This window comes from Tyto alba, unplaced genomic scaffold (genome assembly GCF_018691265.1).
Source record: "Tyto alba isolate M040663 unplaced genomic scaffold, T.alba_DEE_v4.0 Super-Scaffold_29, whole genome shotgun sequence".
Taxonomy (NCBI): domain Eukaryota; kingdom Metazoa; phylum Chordata; class Aves; order Strigiformes; family Tytonidae; genus Tyto; species Tyto alba.
In genome coordinates this window covers 6956296-6979036 of record NW_024881303.1, presented here as the reverse complement: position 1 = coordinate 6979036, position 22741 = coordinate 6956296, and the positions used below count along the sequence as shown (strand labels likewise).

The 22741-nt window shown below is 48.6% G+C and overlaps 3 protein-coding genes across 3 annotated transcripts; 2 read left to right on the top strand and 1 right to left on the bottom strand.

The window, feature by feature from the left end:
* Window positions 1-348: 348 nt before the first annotated feature.
* LOC104358417 (JNK1/MAPK8 associated membrane protein) lies at window positions 349-4925 on the bottom strand. The gene is made up of 7 exons (XM_032983978.2): window positions 4843-4925; window positions 4629-4720; window positions 3946-4100; window positions 2726-2932; window positions 2046-2227; window positions 1253-1329; window positions 349-934 (listed from the first exon to the last, which is right to left on the bottom strand). Exons 1-7 carry the CDS (start codon window positions 4853-4855, stop codon window positions 716-718), a joined length of 945 nt encoding a protein of 314 aa, XP_032839869.1. The 5' UTR covers window positions 4856-4925; the 3' UTR covers window positions 349-715.
* A 96-nt stretch (window positions 4926-5021) lies between these two features.
* Window positions 5022-8547, top strand: L3HYPDH (trans-L-3-hydroxyproline dehydratase). Its single transcript, XM_042799259.1, is given in 6 exon segments — window positions 5022-5571; window positions 5868-6037; window positions 6372-6494; window positions 7388-7495; window positions 7497-7526; window positions 8314-8547. Coding segments are annotated over 6 exon segments (1092 nt in total). The 5' UTR covers window positions 5022-5036; the 3' UTR covers window positions 8440-8547.
* A 10863-nt stretch (window positions 8548-19410) lies between these two features.
* GPR135 (G protein-coupled receptor 135) lies at window positions 19411-22061 on the top strand. The gene has a single exon (XM_032992465.2). It carries the CDS (start codon window positions 19429-19431, stop codon window positions 20719-20721), a length of 1293 nt encoding a protein of 430 aa, XP_032848356.2. The 5' UTR covers window positions 19411-19428; the 3' UTR covers window positions 20722-22061.
* Window positions 22062-22741: the final 680 nt, after the last annotated feature.

Genomic DNA, 22741 nt, shown 5'->3' with positions numbered 1-22741 from the left:
TCTAAGGAGATAAGGAATCTCCGTATTATTTTTATTAAATCTGTACTGGTTTCGTACTTCAGTCATTCCAGCAGTTTCTATCACTGCAGTGGTGACACTGCACGAAGGGCTGTTCCTTCCTCAGCTCCTGAACTCCCCACCTGGGTGACCACGGCTGTTGCTGCAGTACAGGTACAGTTGTGGCCACACAGCATTAGTGGGGATGTAGTGGGAAGGCTACTACTGTTCAATCATCTCCAGGAATCATGCTCAACATGTTTTATTTTTTGATGGAAGGAAGATGAAAGTCTCTTTCCACTGCTGGGGGACAGGAACTAGACTGTGGGATAAGAAAACCAAGCTCTATGGTATATTCAAGCTCTACTTGTTTTATTGAAAGTCTAGTGAAAACCAGGCTCTATTGTTTTATTCAAACACCTAAAATACTGTATTAGGAAATAAACAGATACAAGCAAAGCGCTGTACGAGAATGTGGCACACGCTTTTTGTTCAGATTCACAGTGATAAATAAAGACCTTCCCTTCGATCTATATCAGATACTTATGAAGAATACAAAGTGCAGCTTTTTAATATTACACAGTCTCACTCAGATGTGTTTCACCTAGAAGTCTTGTACATAAATAACTTCCTTTAAAACAGAAGTTTCCAAAGCGTAACAAGCACTAAAATTGCTTAATCCAGATCCTCAGGACAGCACTGTTGGCACAGGCTCCTTTTAATGTCCATTTCCACCTTCTGAGAGTATGCGTGATGGCTCGGTGTACTTCGCTGTCAGTAAGTAGAAGAGGGCAGGTGCAGGTACCAAGGCAAGCAAGGGCAGGTCCTGCTCAAGCTTATCCAGTTTGGAAATGGAGATGATTCCATAGGCATGAAGTAACCAGTGGCTGAAGAGGACAACGAGCCTTTTCTTCCTGACAAGAAGATCCTTGAAAGACTTGCAAAAAAAAAAAACCCAAAGCATCTTGTTAGCATTCAGCCTGTTACCTAGTGCCTGGTGTTCATGAGATGTTACAGGGAGCACACAGAGACTCTACAAAGCCTCCTGGGGTTGAGCCCTTCCAGCACATGTAACAGTTTTAGTGCACCACAAGAGGGAAGTCTCACAGGAGCTTCCACCAGTGAAGAGAAGTCATAAAGGAAGCGGCTTAAATGCAAAATAAACTGCTGAGAAAAGGGAAGAGAGACCAAGCGGTCTCTGCTCATTCAACTATTTTATTTTAGGAGTTTTAACATAGGGTAGATATTTACCTACCTCCACTTCGGAAGCAGACATGTACACAGCCAGTGTAACCAAGGACAACACCAGTATGATGTATGGGAAGGCATAATCTAAAGGCAAAGATTGAAGATATTAGCAGGAAAAAGAATGCACGATAGACATTTCAGCAGAGAGCGTTTTTCCACATATAAGCATGGGTGTGAACTAAGCCAAGCTACTCTAGCCTGCCTCTTATCATCTCATCAAACACGCCTAGCAGTAAGGGTCAGCCAAACACAACTACTCAACTCTTCTGTCTTAGGTTTGCAAACTTTTTCTAATATTTCTAGGTGGAGTTATTGTACACTTAAATCACTATCTGAAAAGGGCAGATAATGAGAAAAATGGTCAGGCTGAGTGAGGATTTCATGGCACCTGTCCTCTTCATGTGACAACTATGCTGGAAACTAAACCAAAAATATCTGATCTCCCCAAACTTATACTTGAATCCATCTCTGAAATCAGACAAACTCTACCTTAGCAGAAAGCGGAATTAACTCCCTGTGAAGTAGTTTCCTCTCGCACCCCCTCCATTGCCTTTTTGGGAAAGGGACAGTCTCTGGCAGCACTGGCAGAGGCAAAGCGGTGTTGGTCAGGAGCCTGGTGAGGACAGGGGCTACGAATGAGCAACCTCTTCAGGTAAGAGTCCTCACAGTAACCTTAAACAATGTCCTTATTCTCAAAGCAAAAAGTGTCATGGGAGAGAAACAGGGAGGAGAGGGACATAAGTCGTTTGTCAGTGTGTGTTTATAGGTTTGTTTATTAGTGTTGTTAGGACAGAACTCACATAGCAGGCCTCCTCCAACGGCCTGAAGCACAGTGAGGACAGGGAAGAAGTACAGCGCTGCATAAACACTTTTAAATCGATCAGACTTTCCCAAACCACAAGCAATTTTCTTAACCAGAAGAGGCCGAAGTAGCATCATTAACACAAGACAGAAGGCGTAATATATAAACACAATGGTATACCTGAAAAAAAAAAAAAAAAAAAAAAACCAAAAAAAGAGAGAGAAGAAAACAAAACAGAATTTCCTTAAGATGCTTAAAATGTGCAGTTCTTTTTCTCCTGCAGACTCAACTCAGAACCAGGGAATTTGAGGTTTGAGTCAGTCAAGTGTAAAGAATTTACAATCAAAGGATGTAAACACAGAACAATGGGCTCACTTTTCCCAGGGGAAACAGTCAAGATGCAGCAAAGGTGGAAAAAAAAAAAAAAAGTAGTCATGCTTCGTAGCTAAATAGCCTGGACTCTGCCACCTTCTTCGGTGACTCAGAAGGTCACTAGGTGGTGCTAAGCGTTTCACACATAAACCAGCTCAATGCATGAAAGACATCAGGGGATGAGACTCATCGGTCTGAGCTGTGTCTGGACACTTTACTTTCTGTGGCTTAGAGAAGAGGCACGGACAGAAACACACTCGTCTGAAAGAAAGGGACAGACAGGAGTACAAAAGCCCTTACACTCACAGGGGATAGACTGCTTCGTGAGTGCAGTGCACTGTGGTGATGTAGTCGGGGCTTGGGTTGTAAAGCATCGTGTACCAGTCCGAAAGCTTCTTCACCTTGCAGGAGCGGATATGCAGAGCGCCGACCGGGTCGCTGACGAGCAGCGTAACGATTGCTGCAATGCTGCACTCGAACAAGGCGGTGATGTGCTGCAGCAGCGCGCTGGAACTGTGGAAGGACAGAGAGAGAGATCTACTACTACTTTGTGAGCAAAATAAAGGAAATATAAGCGGCAGCTGGGAAGTAGACCCCACGCAGTACAGAACCTTCTTCTGAGTTAATATTCACTGTGACCAAGAACTAGACAATGCTGCTTGAATAAAGAGTATTTGAAGCCGAATGTGAAAACTCATTTACAAATCTCAGATGAATTAATGTACAAGATGTGATTGAACAACATTCCAGCTTCTTCAATGAAAGCTTGTGCAGCATAAGCATCCTGTCAGGTGAGGGACACGACCGGTCGGGGTTGCAGTTTCAAAGGAAGCAGCAGTGAGGATGAGGCACCACATGTCTCAGAAGGGATAATGTTATTACATATGATGTAAGCAAAATTTTCAAAGCTGCAAGCTCTTGTTAAAGATGGTATACATTAAACTCTCTTAGTCCCCTATGTTTTCAGTGTTTGGTGCCCTTCAGCCATTACTTCTTAAAGCTTCCAACCTAGCACCTTAATGGCCATGAGCAGCTGTGGGTTTAAACCCCTTTCTTACAGAGCTTCCTTGATGCACCATGCAGACGTAGAGGCTACATCAGCTATGCTACCAGGACCAAAACCCAGTACATGTATTCCTAAAGAGAAAATTCAAGTCCATTCTCTCGTTGCACTTGCACAGCGCTGCTGGTCAGGGCCTCTGCAGGGGCTGGGGCTGGCCCAGGAGAGGGGATGACACACGCCCGCCCGCTACTGGGAAACCCAATCCTGCCCAAATTGACAAACGGACTGGGAACCACCACATTGAAGAGATACAGACCATGCCCTGGGGGCAGCAACTGTCAAAAAGGACCTGCAGGACTCTTATAGTTGTAAATAAACCCCCCTCCAGCTGCCCAAAGGTGATGTGCTACCGTATCAGCTCAACCGACAGCAGGAACTGCTGGATGGTTCAATTCGGCATCTCAGATTGATCACGCATGGTTTCCATTTCTAAATAACTGATGTGAAGAAGGGGTACACAAACCTCTTTTTTCCTGAATACCATTCAATAAAGAACCAGTGTAAAACCAGGGGAAGCATGGCCATGAAGCCAAGGTACAGCCAGTCATAGCGGTCCGGAGATCCCACACACTCCCGGCAGATTTTGTTCTCATCAGTTCTTTGACCTCTAGGGCACACCTACAAAAACCAGAGACCACGTTTACAAAGCAGCCGAGTACCAATAATGAGTCATTGCAGTTCCTAGAAAAACAGCTTAAAGTAGTACTGGGGCAAGAAACGTATCAGATTTTTAAAGAGACAAAACATCAACCTCAGTGATTCCTCAGCTCACGCTGGCCTTGCTCTCTTTGCCTCTTGCTTCTTAACATAAACGGTGCAGCGTGTTCAAAAGGCTTCACCCAAGACTCTCTTTTCCTCTCCTGCTGCCACACCACCGCGTCCCTTTCGTTGCTCGCTCACCACTCACACCCTCCGCCCCCCAGTTTCTTGCTCCCCGTTCATTCCGTCCCCCCGGACCTTACTCTCCCAGTAAAACCCGTGGGCAGGGGGATTTCAGCGCAGCTCTCCGGCCCATCCCCTGCGGTTCAGCACCGAGCCCTCGGCCTCAGCTCCGGGGAGGGGAGGGTCTGGCTGAGCAGCTCCTGCTTTCGGCCAGGGAGCTCCGCCCGCCTTCCGCAGCCGCCCCAACCCCCGCGGCGCCCTTACCCCGCAGTCCCCGTAGGTCTCCAGGGAGCCGTTGACCGACAGGACGGTCCTGCCGCAGTACAGCCCGAGGCAGGCGGGCTGGATGTCCACAGCTGCGGGGAGAGCGCAGCCCTCGTTACCGACCCGGCCCACCGCGGCTGAGAGGCACCGAGAGCCACCCCCGGCCCGATCCGCCCGCTGACAACCCCCCGGCCCCGGCCCCGGCCCGTCCTACCGGCGCGGAACATCCCGGTAACCCAGCAACACACCCTCCGCCGAGCTACTTCCGCGCGCGTCACTTCCGCTTCCGACGCGGAGGCAAACATCACCCCTCTGCCAGGCGTGTGGGCGCGGCCAAGCGCAAGGGGCGGGGTTGCTCCGCCGGTGTGGGGCGTGCCCACGGGTGGGGGGGCGTGGCCTGCGGGGGCGATGGCGGCGGAGGGCGGCGGGGCCGGCGGAGCGGGGCGGCGGCTGCCGCCGCACTCGCCTTCGGGCCTGGTGCTGGAGACGGTGGAGATGCACACGGGCGGCGAGCCGCTGCGCGTCATCCCGCGGCTGGAGGCGGCGGAGGAGATGGCGGCGGGGGGGCTGTCGCTGCTGTCGCTGCGGCGGGAGGTGGCGGCCACGCAGGACCACGTGCGGCGGGCGCTGGTGCACGAACCGCGGGGCCACGACGGCATGTACGGGGCCGTGGTGGTGCGCGGCGGGGCGGCCGCCGCCGGTGCCCACCTGGCAGCGCTCTTCCTGCACGGCGCCGGCTACAGCGCCATGTGCGGCCACGCCGTCCTGGCCCTCGGCCGCTTCGCCCTCGACTACGGGCTGGTGCCGGCTCCCAGCTGCCCCGAAACCGCCGTCCGCCTGCGCTGCCCCTGCGGCCCCCTCACCGCCTTCGTCCCCTGGGACGGCCGCCGCAGCGGCAACCCCGTCCGCTTCCACAGCGTGCCCGCCTTCGCCGCCGCCACCGGTGGGGAACCGAGCCCGCTGCACTGGGGTTTTTTTGCGGGGGGGGGGGTTGGTGCTGGCTGTGCTGGGGTTTGGGGGCTGGCGGCCTGGCTGAGGGGTGTCTGGCAAATCTCCCCACCACCCTCCTCAGTTCCAATGTTCCTCCGAGGCTGTCGGAGATGGCATAAGGCGTCACACGCTGTTCGCTGGCGTGGGAGCGCTCCAGCCGTCATCCCTGTCCGCACTCCTTGCACGCAGCTTGGTTCCTTCACCCCGCAAGTGGCTCAGCACGGTTTCCCCTCCCTGTCTCTGCCCCAGACTTGGCCATTGACGTCCCCGGTCACGGGAAGGTGGTGGTCGACATCGGCTACGGTGGCACTTTCTACGCCTTCCTCAGCGCCGAGCAGCTGGGCCTTGACGTGTGCTCTTCGAAGACCAGAGACCTTGTCAACGTGGCGAGTGCGGTGACAGAAGCGGTGAAGAAACAGGTATGGCAGAGCCCTGCGGTACGCCAGCGTGTTCCCTTTGGGGTGACTGCACCAGACCGAGGCCCTTTATTCCTCTGAGATGCTCAGGATGGAAGGGAGTCCCCACTTTCCAGCCCCATGTCGAATTTCAGAGCCCTCCTCCAGGCTCACAAGGACGTGAGGAGGAGTTTGCTTTCCTGCTGCTCTGTCCGTCTCTTACTGGAGAAGCAGAGGTGGAAACGCAGTGGTGTGGCCTCGCCCCCTTCCTCTCGTCTCTTGAGGAAGCTGCACTGCACCCACTGCTGATGGCCCAGCTGCCGTGCACAGGGGTGAGCCTGTCCTGTGCTTTTCCCAGTTCAAGCTTCATCACCCTGAAAGTGAAGACCTGGCTTTCCTGTACGGCACCATACTGACGGATGGGAAAGATGCCTTTAGTGAGGAGCCCACCACCAACATCTGTGTGTTTGCAGATGAACAGGTACAGAAACGGGCTCTTCTCAGACACGCAAGGCACCGCCTTTTCCCTTCTTACATCCACTGCAGAGATGAGGGACGGTTCTGCTGCTTCTCCATTTGGGCAGTGATCATTGCTTCTGCTACAGTGATGTCCCTAAGAGCTGAGCATCACTTAACATGTGCTGTTTTAGTTCCCAATGACAGAAATACTTCTGCATGTCTTGGATGGTGGCATTTTAAAAAAGATTCATACTCGTGCCCCGTAGGTAGGAATTTCCAAGGAGTTCAGGGCCTGAGGTGGGATTGCAACATAGTGCATGTCCTTAAAGTCCTAATGTAGGGAACAGTTGCTGGGGATGAACAGAGCAGAGAGAAAAGTGGGGGTATAAACTTCTGTCCTTGTCTGCAGTGGATAAGGTGTCACAGAAATAACAGGGGAAGTTTTGGTTGGACTTCCCAGCAGTGAGGAGTGTGGAGCGCAGGGACAGCTCACCTCAAATGCTGGCCAACACTCTGGTTTTGGAGGTTTTAAAAACCAGGCTGGCCAGCAGCTCTCTCAATGGAAGGAGAGCTGATCTTACCTTGACGTGTGAGAATGGGAAGGTGATTTCTACCCCTCTCAGTCCTTTCGCTATGATGCTATGAAGCTTTCAAGTGCTCCCTAAGTAGCCTGAATATTTATTGGATCATTCATCCCTACAAGTTTGCCAAAGCTGGTCACAATCCAAAAGTACCCCAAACCTGCTTATTTTGTCTTCTTATTTGTGATGTATTCAGATTCAGTACAAAACCCTGGGCTAGAGGGTTTTCTCCCAAGTGCTGTATAAGGGTGGCAAAGAGAACTGAGGGAAGCAGTATTGTTTTCTATTAAAACCCTAAATACTAGAGCTGGTTCATCTTCTCTTCTGAATGTAGGTTGACCGAAGTCCGACAGGTTCGGGTGTGACAGCTCGCATCGCCTTGCAGTACCATAAGGGACTCATCCAGCTGAACCAGACCAGGACCTTTCGGAGCAGCACCACAGGGGTCCTTGTTCACTGGGAAGGCAGTGAAGGCAAGTGGCTTGTGCTGGACTTTCCCTCTGTCTTGAGGACTGCTGGAGAAGTGTTGGCTCAGTGGAGAAGCAGAAAAGCCTTTCTGTGCCTGGGGAAATGCATGTGGAAGGAGGGGGGTGCCTAGGGGTCTTGCCTTCCCACAAGCCTCACGCTTCAAGATTTTGTATTAGAGAAGCAAGTAATAACAGTAAGACCTTGTTCTGTTGCATGGCTTCCCTGCAAATCCTGTCTCGGACCATCAGGAAAGGACTCGGTGGGGTGAGAAATATCTCCAGTGCTGATGATGTAGATAAATCAGTCTGGTCTGTTTCAGTGGTAGCTAAGGGCGAGTTCATGGTTTGGTCCCTTCTTCCCTGCTCAAAGGCTGAGCACGTCGTTTGAAGATATAGAAGCTGGGTTTTTTCATCTGGGTTTCAAGTCCCAGCCCTGGTCCTATGGGATCTGGCAGCATGTGGCTGTGAAGGTTTGGACATGCCCCAGGGAGCTCTCAGTCTTTGGGAGCAAGTGCCTACCAGCTTGTCATCTTCCTTTGATGCAAACCCACGCTGTGGCAGTCCAGGGGCTCGCGAGCTCAGAGCAGGGGCAGAAGCAGTTGTGGGGGTGTGGAGTCCATGCCGGCAAGGCAAGGTGGTAAAAGGGTTGATACACACTTTGGGATGTACCTGGGCAGGTCAGAGTGCTCTGTGAGGGGTGTCTCTACGTAAATGCCAGGTAGCGCTGGCATTTCATGGGGTTGGGAGAGCGGAGAACCTCCTGTCGCCTGTCCTGATCCAAATCCCTCTGCAGGAAGCCAAGTTTGGGGACTACAATGCTGTTGTCGTGGAAGTCTCGGGAGAAGCCTTTTACACCGGTACAGCCACCTTCACTGTCGAAGAGGAGGACCCACTGAAACACGGCTTCTTCTTCAAGTGATCCAAGCCACTGGGCAGTGGCACAAGTCTTACCAATGGTGCTGTGCTTCTCCTGCCTGTGCACATCTGTTCTCCACACTGCTCGTTGCAATATGCCAGAGCAACAGGAACAGCCTTCAGTGGTGTGGCAGCATCGGCCATATTTCAAAATAACAGGCCATGTTCCCCTGTTGTGATTAGCATATTAGGTACAATGTGATTAGCATATATGGGCCGCTCTGAGAAGCCATAATTTTGTTCTTCATTTCTTTTTCAATAATTACTCACAGAAGACAGAGCTGATCTTGGAGAGCTGTCTTCAAATGTACGTGCCTTCTCTGCGTCTGCAAATCACTAATTTCAAAGCCAGATTCCTATTAAATGGCATCTAAAAACACTACCTTCTTCCTCTTGTCAGTCCTGAAGCTCATTTCCAAGACTCTGTTGAGTGTGTCACAGCTGTTGGTTTGAATCGCCTGCTCTTTGTCGGTGCCTCTCGCTCAGCCGGCCGTGCTGCGCGGTCTCACGCCCCAGCTTCTCTGCTCTGCCCCGTCCAGACACCTCCTTCCCCACTGCACTCAGCCTCAGCCCTGCCAGAGCCCTCCTGCCTCCCGGGGCTGGACGCAGGTATTTGCTCAGAACTTCCCACTGTCCCAGCTGCTGTCCACACCACTCTGCTTCGCTAAACCTTCCCTAAACCTTCCCCTCTTGCTTATCTTGGATGGTTGGCTGCAAATACCCCATGGTTAACTTCCAACAGGAGCAGCTCTGTTCAAAGGCCTGAGCCATTATGACCTTTGATTGCTAATTATTTACTGATGATTTTGTCTCAGCCCTGTGGGGGCAGCCAGAGTGCAGCCAGTGCTTGCTTTGCCAGTGTTCCTTGAGGGAGAATTGCTGGTGGAAAAACCAAACCAAGCCCTGGGCTGTAGATGAGTATTTGCAGTGGCAGAAGCAGAGCTTCAGACTACTTGTGGCCTGGAATTTACACTGTGTGTCTGGACAAAATGGTGTTTGTTTATTGAAGACACTCGTGGGAGTGTGCCTTATTAAAATGAGACATGAAAATGAGAATGATCATTTCCCAGTAGCTCACGCAGCAGAATGGAGCAAGTCATACTGGAGAGCTTGGAAGAGGTTGGCATAGAAAGGCCCGTGAGGAATTTCTTCTGTCAAATTGAAAATTGTAACTTTGGAACGGGAAGAAGCAAAAAATCCTCTTGTTCAGAGAAAGGCTGTGCCAGCAAGAGAGGTTTTTTAGGCTGGCTTCTGGGGCTTTTGCTCCTAGCTTTCCTGTAACCCCCAGATCAATTCTGTACAGCCTCTGATCTGGGGGAGAAAGAAGTGACACACATCCTCTGTGCTTGTAGGAGCAAACTCCTCCGCCTGTCTGTAGCTGCTGGGCATCTCCCCTGTGATCAACCCCCCCATGCCCTGGCTCCCAGGGGAGAGCTGGGGCAGCAAGTCACAGAGCCCAGCACAGAAAGGTTGGAAGCTCCTCAGCCATTAACTGGAGTTCAGCCTTCATTATGTTATAAATTGAGACTACAATGGGTCGTAATCCAATTGAAATTTTATTAATTATAGCAAGTAGAATATGAGCAAAACCAGCGCTGGACGACAGAGGAGTCTGTGCTCCACCAACTGCCGTACTGAGTAGAACAGACTGTCCCTTTTTATACATTCTGTACTCCCGCGTTCATGGAGTGGTGAAGATACTATGTTTCAACTGTTGCTGGGGTCTAGAGTGGTGGAGATACTCTGCGCATGTGCCAACTGTTGTTAGGGGGTCGTTTTCTGCCTTCTGGTGGTCGATGATATCCTTATATGGAGTTGTTTTTCTTCTGTTTGTTGTCTTGGAATATCTTGTGATCTGCAGCTTCGGCCATGTGTGCACAAGCAACACATGATTCCATGAACGATCTCCCCTTCTCTTGTTATCTTTAAGTCTTAATATACTTAGCTCATAGTTTCTCACAATCCCCCCTTTTTCTTTTTATCCTACTATTGTTTATTAGATGCTACTTTCATTCTTAGCACTGCGAGCAAGCCTTCTTCCACAATTCCAGCATTTATCACAACATTCACAGGATAATATCTCACAATTACAATCATAATTCTTACGTGGTATAACGCATTCACAACAATCTTCATCATCTATTTCTTCATTAATAGATACACTTTTATATTTTACCTCAGACCTTAAAATAAGTAATTTAGCTATGTCGAACCGTTCTCTAATAAAGCGTAAAATATAGCGTATTATACAAGGTCCAAATATAAGTCCCAGGATCAATATAATAAGTGGTCCTGCTAAAGCAGATAACAAAGTAGTTAGCCAAGGTGAAACATTAAACCAGTTTTCATACCACGATCTACCCGTCTCACGATCTTTTTTACGTTGATCTAACCTTTTCCGGAGTTCAGACATGGTGTCCTGGACTATTCCCGTATGATCAGCAAAAGAACAACATTCTTCATTTAGAGCTACACATAACCCTCCTTCCTTTAAGAACAATAGGTCTAATCCTCTTCTATTTTGCAGCACTACCTCTGATAAAGACTTTACTGAAGTGGCTAAATTTTGTATTGATCGTTCTATTTTTGCTAAATCCTCATCTACAGCCATCTGCAAACTTTGTAATTCCTGACCTTTTACTAGGGAGGCTATGCCTGTACCTGCTCCAACTCCGCCCGCTATCAGCAGAGTAGCTAGGGTTATCACTGTAATTGGCTCTCGTTTTTGTCTATTCAGGTCTCCTTCAAAGTGGCGTAACACCTCCTCAGAGGTGTGATAGATCAGACGAGGAACAATAATCACCTGTATGCAAAACTGAGATTGACTAAACACGTTTAAGGATAGGCAAGGCGTTACTCCGATGTCTGAACAAACCCACTTAGCTCCTGGTGTCGGGATAGCCCATTTGTCATTTTGATCCTTGTGCCTTTTTATATTGGTGTTAGTGATTGTTTGGTTGCACAAGGGTTGATACCTTTTGGGAACTGTACCTATACATTTTCCTTGACCTGTTACTAATTGAATAGTAATTCCTTGTGTATGGTTCCTCTGGTCATCCCATTGGCATTCTTGTGGGTTTGAACCACTAGACCATTGAATCCTATCTGGTATTCCGATTGCCTCAAAAGATGGTGGTCTAATATTGTAACATAACCAGCATTCCTTAGTTAAATTTGGTTTACTTTCATTAAGGGTACGATAAGAGGCTCGCATTAAATCCCATAAGGGGTCTTTAGATTCTGACACTCCTGAGTCCCTAACTAAAGAGTACTCAGTCACCATGTCTTTAGTTGTTCTATCTGTTACTGATAAAAAGTTTGGACGAATGGTTGTGACACTTGTGGGAACCATCCTTTTCTTAGGAAGAATGGGTGAATTCAGGACCAGGTTTGATCCTACTGGTAAGGGATTGTTTATAGCTGGTTGTTTTCTAATGAGTATTAGGCATCCGCTATCGGTTCCAGGTTGCCAATATCTCACTCCCCAGGTTCGTCCTACTAACCATCCAGGATCCTGGGGTTTCAAGATTAAGACCCCTAGAGATCCACAGTTTCCTCTTTTCCACACGTTACCAGAGTGGGCATAACCGGGTCGTTCGCATCCATGTGGTTCCCAGGTAACTTTGAGATATTCATCTTTCCTTTGAGGGTCCCATCCCATCGCAATAGTTTCGCATCCCCAATAAGCACAATAATAATCATAAGGGGAATTACAATATCCACGTCCTGGGTTTGAACTAGGGCACCAATAGGTAGCTTTAAAATTCCACCCAAAGCGACGTAGGTTGTCGGGTTTACAATCTTGACCCATTAACTCACAATTAGTCACTTTAAAGAAAGGAGCTCCCGTGGTAACATTGATTTTAAGAATTTTTGAGTTTTCCCATCTACTTAAAGTCCAATTAAAAGGCTGGTGAGGATTTCCATTTGCTTGGGTTATTATTAATAACAGAACTGACGGTATACCAAGAAAAAGGGTATCTATCAATTTTGCCAATTTAAGTAGATTTTTACCAGTCCTGGGGAAGTTCGGCCATTGCTGCTTTTGCGTCCCATTGTTCTGATTCTTTTCTCCACGGTTTGTTCCTCCTCTGCCTCGCCCGTCGACTCGGTTGCTTCGAGTCACGGGGTGTACCATCTTCTCGGCAGCAAGGGAATTCTTCAGGAGAACAGCTGTTTCGGGCTTTCTGCCTGTTTATATAGGCTTCCCACTTTGCAGCTTTAACTAATGGGACAAAGCAAGACACAGTTAGTACTTCCCTTCTGCACTTTATAGCCAAGATTTCAGCTACAAAGTGGATCGGTTTGTCAGATTGGTACCGATAATATTGAGGGTTTATTTCTTTGGCAAAACTTTCCCACCACTCATGGGATTCCCCAAATAATTTCTTGTCTAATTTCTCACATTATGTCCACCATTTATCCTGGTATGCCTTGCACCTAAAACAAGCAAATGGGTAACAGTTACAGTTTAAATGATTACATCTAACTCGTATATTTAAAATGCATACATTACTTATATCAGTATATTTTCTATATTTTAATAATTTTCTCTACCCCACTTTGTGCATTTCCATATATAATAAATGAACAAGGAAATTATTATTGCAAGTAAAAACAGCAATATACACTTTATACCAAGAGGCAATGTGGCAAAATGCTCAAACAAAGTCTCTATCATTATCTCTTCAGGGTTATCTTGGTATCACCTGGAGTACTAATTACTTTCCATTGAGGTTTCGTCACGGGGCCTTTAATGCGACTGGCATGAGTCCATCCACGCTCAGCAGTCCGGACAGCTGTTTCTGTTGTTAGTAAAACAAGATAAGGTCCCTCCCAATTGGGTTTTAGGGTTTCTTCCTTCCATACTTTAACCAATATCCAATCCCCAGGTTTAACATTGTGAATTTTTAAGTCCAACGGGGGTCGTTGCACAATCAGTCCGTGTTCCCAAAGCTTATTACGATGTTCTGCTAATTGTGAAACATATTCATTAATCACATGGTCTCGAATTAAAACATTTGTTTGTGGATTTTCAATTCTATAGGACATTCCATACACCATTTCAAACGCTGATATTCCCACATCTGCTCGGGGTCTGGTTCTGAGAATTAATAGTGCCATGGGTATGCACTTAATCCATGATAATTTGGTTTCTATCATTAATTTAGTCAAAATAGTTTTGATTTCTCCATTCATCCTTTCAACTTTTCCCGAACTTTGTGGATGCCATGGTGTATGGTATTCCCACTTAATACCCAAGCTTTCGGTTAGATCTCTAACAATTTTTGACACAAAGTGTGTTCCTCTGTCCGAGTCGATTACTTCAGGCACTCCATATCGAGGTATAATGTGTTCAAGTAATACTTTAGTAACTTGGTTAGCAGTTGCCCTGGAGGTAGGAAAAGCCTCAACATAATGTGTTAAATGATCCACCATTACTAACAAATATTTATAACGCCCTACCCTAGGTAGTTCAGTAAAATCCACTTGTATGTGTGAGAAAGGTCTGTATGCTGGGGAACGTCCTCCAAGAGGTTTTTGTCTCATGTTGTTTCGATTAACCTTTTGACAGGTCTCGCAGGCTGCCGTGACTGTCTTTGCTATGTTATATACGCCTATACAGGCAAACTGTTGATTGAAATGATCAACTAATGCCTGGGTTCCCCAGTGTGTTTTGCTGTGTATTTTTGAAAATATTTCGAGTGCTATGCCTTTTGGCAAGACTTCCCTCCCATCTGGCAATATGTATTTACCCTCTTGTTCCTTAGCTCCCATTTGTCCTAGTTTTTCCTTTTCTGCAGACTCAAAGCTCAAATTTTTACTAACAGATACTTGTTGTATCGTCAAAATCGTATTATAATTGCCTGCCACTCGTTTTGCTTCTGTATCAGCTGCATTATTTCCCCTAACTTGATAACTTGTACCTCGCTGGTGTCCCTTTATATGTACAACTGCTATTTTATTCGGCATTTTCAATGCCCCCAGAACTCGCCGAATTAATTCCGGGTGTATCAGTTCTTTTCCCTGCGAGTTAACAAATCCTCTTTCCTCCCATATTTTCCCAAAAGTGTGTACTACCCCAAACGCATAGCGTGAGTCTGTATATATAGTTCCATCCTTTCCCTTCAGTGATACTAATGCTTTCCACAATGCATACAGCTCACAGGCTTGAGCAGACCAGCTGGCACTCAGGGGGCCTGATTCTATTGTCTTAAATTCTCCTTTTTCCAACTTAATGATGGCATATCCAGACAATCGTTTACCTTCTACTATTCGTGATGATCCGTCTATAAATAATACTTCCCCACATTGTAGTTCTTCTTCTTCTAGATCTGGCCTAATACGTGTCTGCTGTTCAATTGTTTGGAAACAATTGTGCAATAGTTCATTACCTTCTCCTGGGTACAAAAATTCAGCGGGATTAACTGCTCCAATAGTTTTCAAAGTTAATTTAGGGGATTCTATAAGTATTCCTTCATATTTCAATAATCGACTATCTGTAAGCCATTTTTCTGCTTTTTGTTGTAACACTCCTCTTATATTATGAGGCGCATATAGGACAATTTCCCCATTAAAGGTAATACGGTTTGTTTCTTCAAGTAATAAGGCAGCGGCAACTATGATCTGTAAACAACTTGGCCAACCCCTGCTCACAGGGTCTAACAGCTTTGATAGGTATGCTACCGGTTTCTTTTGTCCGGCCCATTCCTGAGTTAATACTCCGAATGCTGTTCCTTCATGTATGTTGACAAATAAATGGAATGGCCGCTTTAAATCTGGCAGACTTAAAACCGGTGCTTGACTTAGCTCCCTTTTGAGACTGGCAAACTGCTCTTGATCCTGAGGGGTCCACTTGGGTATTTTGTTTTTAGACAATTGTTCATATAGGAATTTAGCCTTAAAACTGTAGTTCTCTATCCATTGTCTACAATATCCAAATAGCCCTAATGCCTGCCGAATTTGCCTCTTAGTGACAGGCATAGGTAGTTCCAGAATTCCTTTAATGCGCTCTGGATCCAATATCTTTTTGCCGTTAAACAAATAATGCCCCAAATATTTCACTTTTTCCTCCACAAATTGTAACTTTTCTTGTGATACCCTTAGTCCCTTTTGTGCAAGGAAGTTTAGGAGTCGAATGCTTTCTTTTCTTACATTCTCCTGATTATTCCCTGCTATGAGCAGATCTGTCTACATATTGTAAAAGCACATTTCCCATTTGTACCTGGTATTCCTTCAATAGCTCTTCCAGGGCCTGGCCAAACAAATTAGGGGACTCAGTGAACCCTTGGGGGAGCACGGTCCATCTCAATTGCTGTCTACGGCCTGTTTCTATATCTTCCCATTCAAAGGCAAAATAATCACGGCATTCTTCTGCCAGTGGACAGGCCCAAAAGGCATCCTTTAAATCAACCACGCTATACCAGGAATTATGGGGTCCTAGTTTGCTTAGCAGTGTGTATGGATTTGCCACTACAGGGAACCGGGTGATAGTTCTTTTGTTTATTTCCCTTAAATCATGCACGAGCCGATATTTCCCATTCGGTTTCTTTACAGGCAGAATGGGGGTGTTAAAGGGTGACATACAAGGCTCTAAGATTCCTCGTGCTAATAATCGATCAATTTCTGGTTTCAATCCTCTCCGTCCTTCTAGGGATATGGGATATTGCTTTATCCTCACAGGTATGTGGGGTTCAGAAATTTGGATTTTAATCGGTGGGATTTCCAGTCTACTAATTGTGTCCGGAGAATACCAGACATTGGGGTCAATTTGTTTTTGATCATCCATGGTCAAAGGATAAGCAAACACTGTTAGTTCTTGATTTTTCACTTTAATTTCTAATTGCAATTCAACAATTAAATCTCGCCCTAGCAGATTAAATTCTGCTTCAGGGACGAGCAAGAGTTCACCCATTCCAAATTTATTTTCAGTTTCGAATATTACATTTTTGATTTTGCTTACTTTAAAGGGTTCTCCTTTTGCCCCAATTACTTGTACTTTTTCAGGGGAGATTTTACATCCCTCGGGTATTTGTCTAATAGTCGATTTTTCAGCCCCAGTATCTACTAAAAAGGTGAACTCTTGTTTATGGGGACCTATTTTTAATTTTATCAAGGGCTCACGATGACTCCGGTCCCCTAAAATATAGAGCCCCTGACTTCCCTATTCCGTTTTTAATATTTCCTCATCCCTGATCCTTTCTCTGCAACTCCTCTTTATATGTCCCTTCTTTCCACAGTAGAAACAAAATCTCTGTTCCTTCTTTACTACTACGTTCCCCTGTTTCGTTTCAGCAGATCTGTGTTCATTTGTCCGCCCTTTACGATCTTCTCTGACCGCTGCTACCATCATTTTTATTTGTCGCTTGCTGCTCTCTTCTTCTCTCCTTACATATACTTTCTGAGCTTCCCTCAATAATTCATCTAACCCTCTATTCTGCCAGCCTTCTAACTTTTCAATCTTCTGATATCCTCCCACGATTTTGCCACAAACTGAGTTTTGAGGAGCGCTTGCCCTAAAGGGTCGTCTGGATTTACCCCGGAGTACAGCTGAAGGGCTTTCCTCAGTCGTTCCAGCCACTCAGTAGGGCTTTCATCTTTCTTTTGCATTTCATTAAATGCTTTATTGATATTCTGGCCACGGGGTACTGCTTCTCTAATCCCTTGAATTACTATAGTTCTTAGGTCCTGCATATGAGTTCTATGCACCGGATCCTGATTATCCCAATTAGGTCTTTGGAGTGGCCATTTAATATCTGCTTGAGGTCCCTGAGCATGTTGAGCATCCCACAATCTCATTCCTGCTCGTCTAATCATGTCTCTTTCCTCGGTAGTAAATAATTGACCAAGGATAGATTGCATTTCATCCCAAGTATAAAGGTTTGGTCCCAAAAATTGATCTAATCTTTCCGCCACTCCGAGTGGGTCCTCAATTAGGTTTCCCATCTCGGTTCTTTTAAAATCTCGTAGGTCTGCCGAGCTTAGGGGTACAGAAATATATCCAATCACAGGTTGAGGTCCCCCCATGGGCATTTCCCTTAAAGGATACATCTGAGCTGCCCCTTTTTGACTTCTAGTCACGCGTCTAGGAGGAGGGGGAGACCCTTGTTCTGATTCTGGTGGGGGAGTGGGAGCTCTGGGGACCTCTGGAGGGGCTGGGGCTGCGGGAGCAGGCGGGGGAGCGTAAGGAGGGGGAGTTAGAAGAGTTTCATCTAACTCTTCCTTCTTTTTCTTTTGTTTAGTTTTTATTTCATTCAGCGGGTAAAGTCTAGCTCTCAGTTTCTCGAGCCACTACTTCCGCATATTGACTCTCTTCTGGATTAAGGGATTTTTTACTATTAACCCAGAGGTTTAATTGCTGTCTTACCCAATCTTCTTCTGACCCATAGACTGGCCAAAAGACATGTTTAGAAATCTTCTTCCCTCCCCATATCTTAGTACAATATTCTATCATCTTCTGCTTATCTTTCCCTAGGGTTCCAGGGAAGTCTTTCCAATTGTCTAAGATGCATGCCAGAGGGGTATTCTTAGGTACAGTGGGTACCCTTCCCATGGGAGTCGAAGGCTTGCTGCCCTTCGCCCCCATCTTCTGAATTATCTCCAAACACACACTCACTCGCTCCCCTTGTTCCTGGCCCCGTCCCTCGCGGGAAATGGGAAACGCAGTACTTAAGGGTCCGCACTCGCTTGGTTCAGTATATCGAACCTCTCATTCGTTATAATCCAGGAAACCCAATCCCGCCCGAACGGTAAACCCGCGAATAAATCCGCAATATACTTACGCGTCCTGCGTCTTCGTCCGGACTCCTGTGCACAGAATTTTTATGGGATTTTACCGGTTTTTCCTTTGCTCATTATTCTAGAATTTAGGTTCGTCAGTAAGGATGGGGTGGGCTATCAGTCGCGGGGCCGCGGATTGCCGCGGGGCGCCTCCCCGGAGGACAGATATCCACCGTTCCTTATCCGAGTCACGGCACCAAAATTGTTATAAATTGAGACTACAATGGGTCGTAATCCAATTGAAATTTTATTAATTATAGCAAGTAGAATATGAGCAAAAACAGCGCTGGACGACAGGGGAGTCTGTGCTCCACCAACTGCCGTACTGAGTAGAACAGACTGTCCCTTTTTATACATTTTGTCTCCCGCGTTCATGGAGTGGTGAAGGATACTATGTTTCAACTGTTGCTGGGGTCTAGAGTGGTGGAGATACTCTGCGCATGTGCCAACTGTTGTTAGGGGGTCGTTTTCTGCCTTCTGGTGGTCGATGATATCCTTATATGGAGTTGTTTTTCTTCTGTTTGTTTTCTTGGAATATCTTGTGATCTGCAGCGTCGGCCATGTGTGCACAAGCAACACATGATTCCATGAACGATCTCCCCTTCTCTTGTTACCTTTAAGTCTTAATAAACAATATACTTAGCTCATAGTTTCTCACAATTATGTATTCACTATCCCCATCCCTAATAAACATTTCACACAGCGGTGAGCAGGTCTAGCATGGCTGAGGGTGGTGGGACAGGGAGTCCCCAGCCTGACTCTTCAACCCCCCCCCTAGTTTGTGAGACCCCCAGCCCAGAAAGACTCTGACAGTGTCTGGGGGTAACTGGGTCCCTGCTCCTTCGTGATGGGCTGCAGGGCTGTGAGGGGAGAGGAGCCGTGAGGGGAGAGGAGCCGTGAGGGGAGCGGGGTGTGAGGGGAGAGGAGCCCCGTGGGATGAGGGTCTGTGGGGACCCGTCCCCGACTCCGGGGGGTGCCGCTGTGGGGCAGGGGGAGGCCCCCGTCCCCAGCGCAGCCGTGCCGGCGGGGGGTCTCCCGGCCGCGCTGTTGGGCTGCGGGGCCGCCGCTCCCCCGCCCCCGGGCCGCGGGCCGGGCCGGTTCCCCGGGTAACGGCGGCCGGGCGACGTCAGCGGCTGGCGGGGCCGGCGGCCCGGGGCGGGCGGGGAGCGCGGCGGGCGGGCAGCGCCTCTGCGGCCGCGGCGCCGGCCGGGGCATGAGGCTGCGCATGGAGCCGGAGGCGGCCGTGCCGGGAAACCTCTCCCGCGGCGGCGGCGGCGGCAACGAGAGCGGCGGGGCGGCGGCGGCGGCGGCGGCGGCGGCGGCGGTGGGGTGGTCGGCGGCGGCGCTGGCCTCTCAGGCGCTGGCGCTGCTGCTCATCTTCGCCCTCTCGGCGCTGGGCAACGGGGCGGTGGTGCTGGTGATCGCCCGGCACCGGCAGCTCCGCACGGTCACCAACGCCTTCGTGCTGTCCCTGTCGCTGTCGGAGCTGCTGGGCGCCCTACTCTGCCTGCCCTTGGCCTTCCTCAGCCTGCTCAGCCGCCCGCCCGGCGCCTGGCTCTTCGGGCAGCGCCTGTGCCTGGCCAGCGCCGCCCTCCACGCCGGGCTGGGCATCGCCGCCACCCTCACCATGGCCCTGCTTTCCTTCGACCGCTACTGCGCCATCGTCCGCCAGCCCCGACACAAGATGGGCCGCCGCCGCGCCGCCCAGCTCCTGGCTGCCGTCTGGCTGGCCGCCCTGGCCCTGGCCGGGCCTTGGTATGGGCTGGCGGGCGAGGGGCAGCGGGAAGCCCGGCCCGGGGCTTACCGCTGCGTCTACGTGCTGCCCTGGGGCTCGTCCCGGCTGGGGCCTCCCTACGGCGCGGCCCTCATCGTGCTCTGCTACCTCCTGCCCTTCGCCCTCATGTGCTTCTGCCATTACAACATCTGCCGGGCGGTGCGGCTGGCCGAGAGCCGCGTGCGGCCCCTCACCACCTACGGGCACCTGCTGCGGGCCTACGGCGAGATGCGCACGGCCACCACCGTCCTCATCATGATCGTCTCCATCATCTGCTGCTGGGGGCCCTACTGCATCCTGGGGCTGGCCGCCGCGGCTGGCCGCCTGCCCTTCTCGCCCACCATGGATGCTGTGGCCAGCGGGATGGCGTGGGCCAACGGCGCCATCAACCCCCTCATCTACGCCGCCCGCAACCCCAACATCTCCGTGCTGCTGCGGCGGAGCCGTGAGGGCGGCTACAGGACTAGGAACAACGTGGCGGCTTACCTCTCGGTCCCCGGCCGCCAGCCGGAGCCCCGGAGCCGGGCTGACCGCGTCCGGGAGCGCTACGTCAATCGGCACAGCGGCCCCCCGGGCAGCGCCCCGTCCTCCTCCAGCCCGGCGAGCGGGGGAGAGGTGGCCATGTGGGCCTGCAAGAACCCCGCTGTACTCTTCTGCCGGGATGGGCAACCGGACACCATCTCTGAGGCTGCCTTGCAGGCCAAAGTGGACACCGTTGACACCAGCCTCTGAAGGGAATGGGGGTCCAGGATGTAGGCATTTGGCCTGGGACTGTTTTCCTGAGGAAATGTGGGGAGCCCCGGCGCTTGGAGCCCTTTGCAGCCAGACTACTGGGAAATTGGAGAAACGGGACTCTGTGAGCCACAGTAGGGTTTCTTCTTAGTTGTGCAAGCTCTGGTTTGGCAACCCAGTGTGCGAGCAGTGAGAGCTCTGCAGGGAAAGGAATAAGTCCCCCTTTGCTTTTAGCAGGCCTGACGGACTGGTGACAGCCACCGAGCCCAGCCAGCCCAAGAGCTGGACTGCAAGAACGAAACAGCGTTTGCTCCAGTCCTGCACAAAGTGCCACAGTGAAGCTGAGACCGACACGCAGATACAGCCCAAACTGACTGACTGTGTGAGCTGGTTATTAAGTGCCAAAAAAGCAGTTGAAAGCTGAGCACAGGCAGCTGGAAGACACTCTGAAAACATGACACTGTGAAACCGCATCATGGTGGTTTTGTTGTTTAACCCCATTATATGTGAAAGTGCTGATAGTCAGAAAGTCATAGACTGTAGGACAGGCTAAAAAAGCAATCTGTTAAGATTTTATTTTTCTTTTTAAAGTCCCAAGCATAACAAAACAGTAATTGTTGTGAAAGGGAAGATGTACGATACTAGGAGGGAAGGAAAGGAAGATGTTTAAACATCAGTTGTCAGAATTTCAGCAGCCCTTTTTTTTTTTTTTTTTTCAGATACAGTCAGCTTAAAATACTATGAATATGAGAAATGAGAATTCTTCAGACAGACCGAGGAATGGGGTGTGGGTATAGACTATGGTATCACTGAGTTTGTGCACAAGGCCTGCGTTTTCTTTTTGAGTTCATCCAAAGTGTCTCACATCTCTAACCATGTTTAGAGGAGCCATGCGAGAGAGGTGAGTATCTGAAAGGAGAGGTAAAGCAATACCATGTGCTCTTCGTGTGCTCTTAAGCATGTGAAAATGTGTATATGCAGAGAACAGGTATTATTGTACTGATGGCAGCAGTCCATCTGGAGTATAATATTTAAAAAAGAGCTCTGTTTGCCATTGTAACAAAAAGGAAAATAACACAATGGAAGTGTCATTTCACGGCACAAATTCATATGAATTTATCAGTATGCATTTTTGTCCAAAGGCCTAAAGCCTTAAACTAGTATTTTGGATCAGAAACCAAGATTGGGCCTTCCTTTGTCTTTGCCAGAGTTCAATGTGAAAGGCAGGCAGTGTTTTCCTTTGTACAGGCTTTAGAAATACAATGTTACTGTTTTACTGGAGTTTTCAACCGTTTGTGACCCAAGTGAACATACTATCATTATTTTGTAAGTGAGACAAGAAATAAACTCTCTTGTATGCAGGAGATGCAAGTGTCTCAGCCTGGCATCATTCTCAGCCCAGCCTTGAGATGGGAACTTCTGTAAAAAATTGCCAGATGAATGGCAGTAGAGACATACTTGTGCATGAAATTTTAATGCAGCTGTTTTTCATGCCAGTGAGCGTTACTGTAATTTTCTTCTGTGATGTTCCTGAAGTCCACAAGGAAAAAAATGTGACCCTTGACCACTTATCAGCACTGATACTTTGCCCTGCAGAGCCTGGATTTTGCTAATTGAGCAATGCGTTCATACTGTTTCAGAAAGAAGCTGTACAGAAAAACCACAGCTTTTCACAGAAGCTGTTTGACAGCAAGTGAACACTAGTGACTTGTTGGAAGGGTAGGACAGGAATTTTTTGCAAAGCTGCTCTTCCACAGCAAGATATGGCTAGTGTGAATTGAAAGAGGTGGTTGTGATGCGTGAGATTAGATTTAACTCTTACTGGCAGGTAGTAACAAGGAGATTGGTGCAAATTTGTCATACAGAGCACTCTGGTGTTTGAACAGCTTTAAGAGTGTTTGCCTGAATCCCACTGATCACTGACTCTTGTATTACCTGTAGAAAACTTTAACTACCATCCAGGAGATAGCAAAGAAAACCTGTGGGGTTCTGCCTTCCCAGGAGGGACGTTTCTCCATGA

Coding starts and splice junctions, on each gene's coding strand:
- LOC104358417 (XM_032983978.2), bottom strand. Junction 2,933..3,945: donor TGGTATTCAGGAAAAAAGAG/GTTTGTGTACCC, acceptor GTCCTTCCACAG/TTCCAGCGCGCTGCTGCAGC. Junction 1,330..2,045: donor CGTTGGAGGAGGCCTGCTAT/GTGAGTTCTGTC, acceptor CTTTGCCTTTAG/ATTATGCCTTCCCATACATC.
- GPR135 (XM_032992465.2), top strand. CDS start 19,429: ATGAGGCTGCGCATGGAGCCGGAGGCGGCCGTGCCGGGAAACCTCTCC.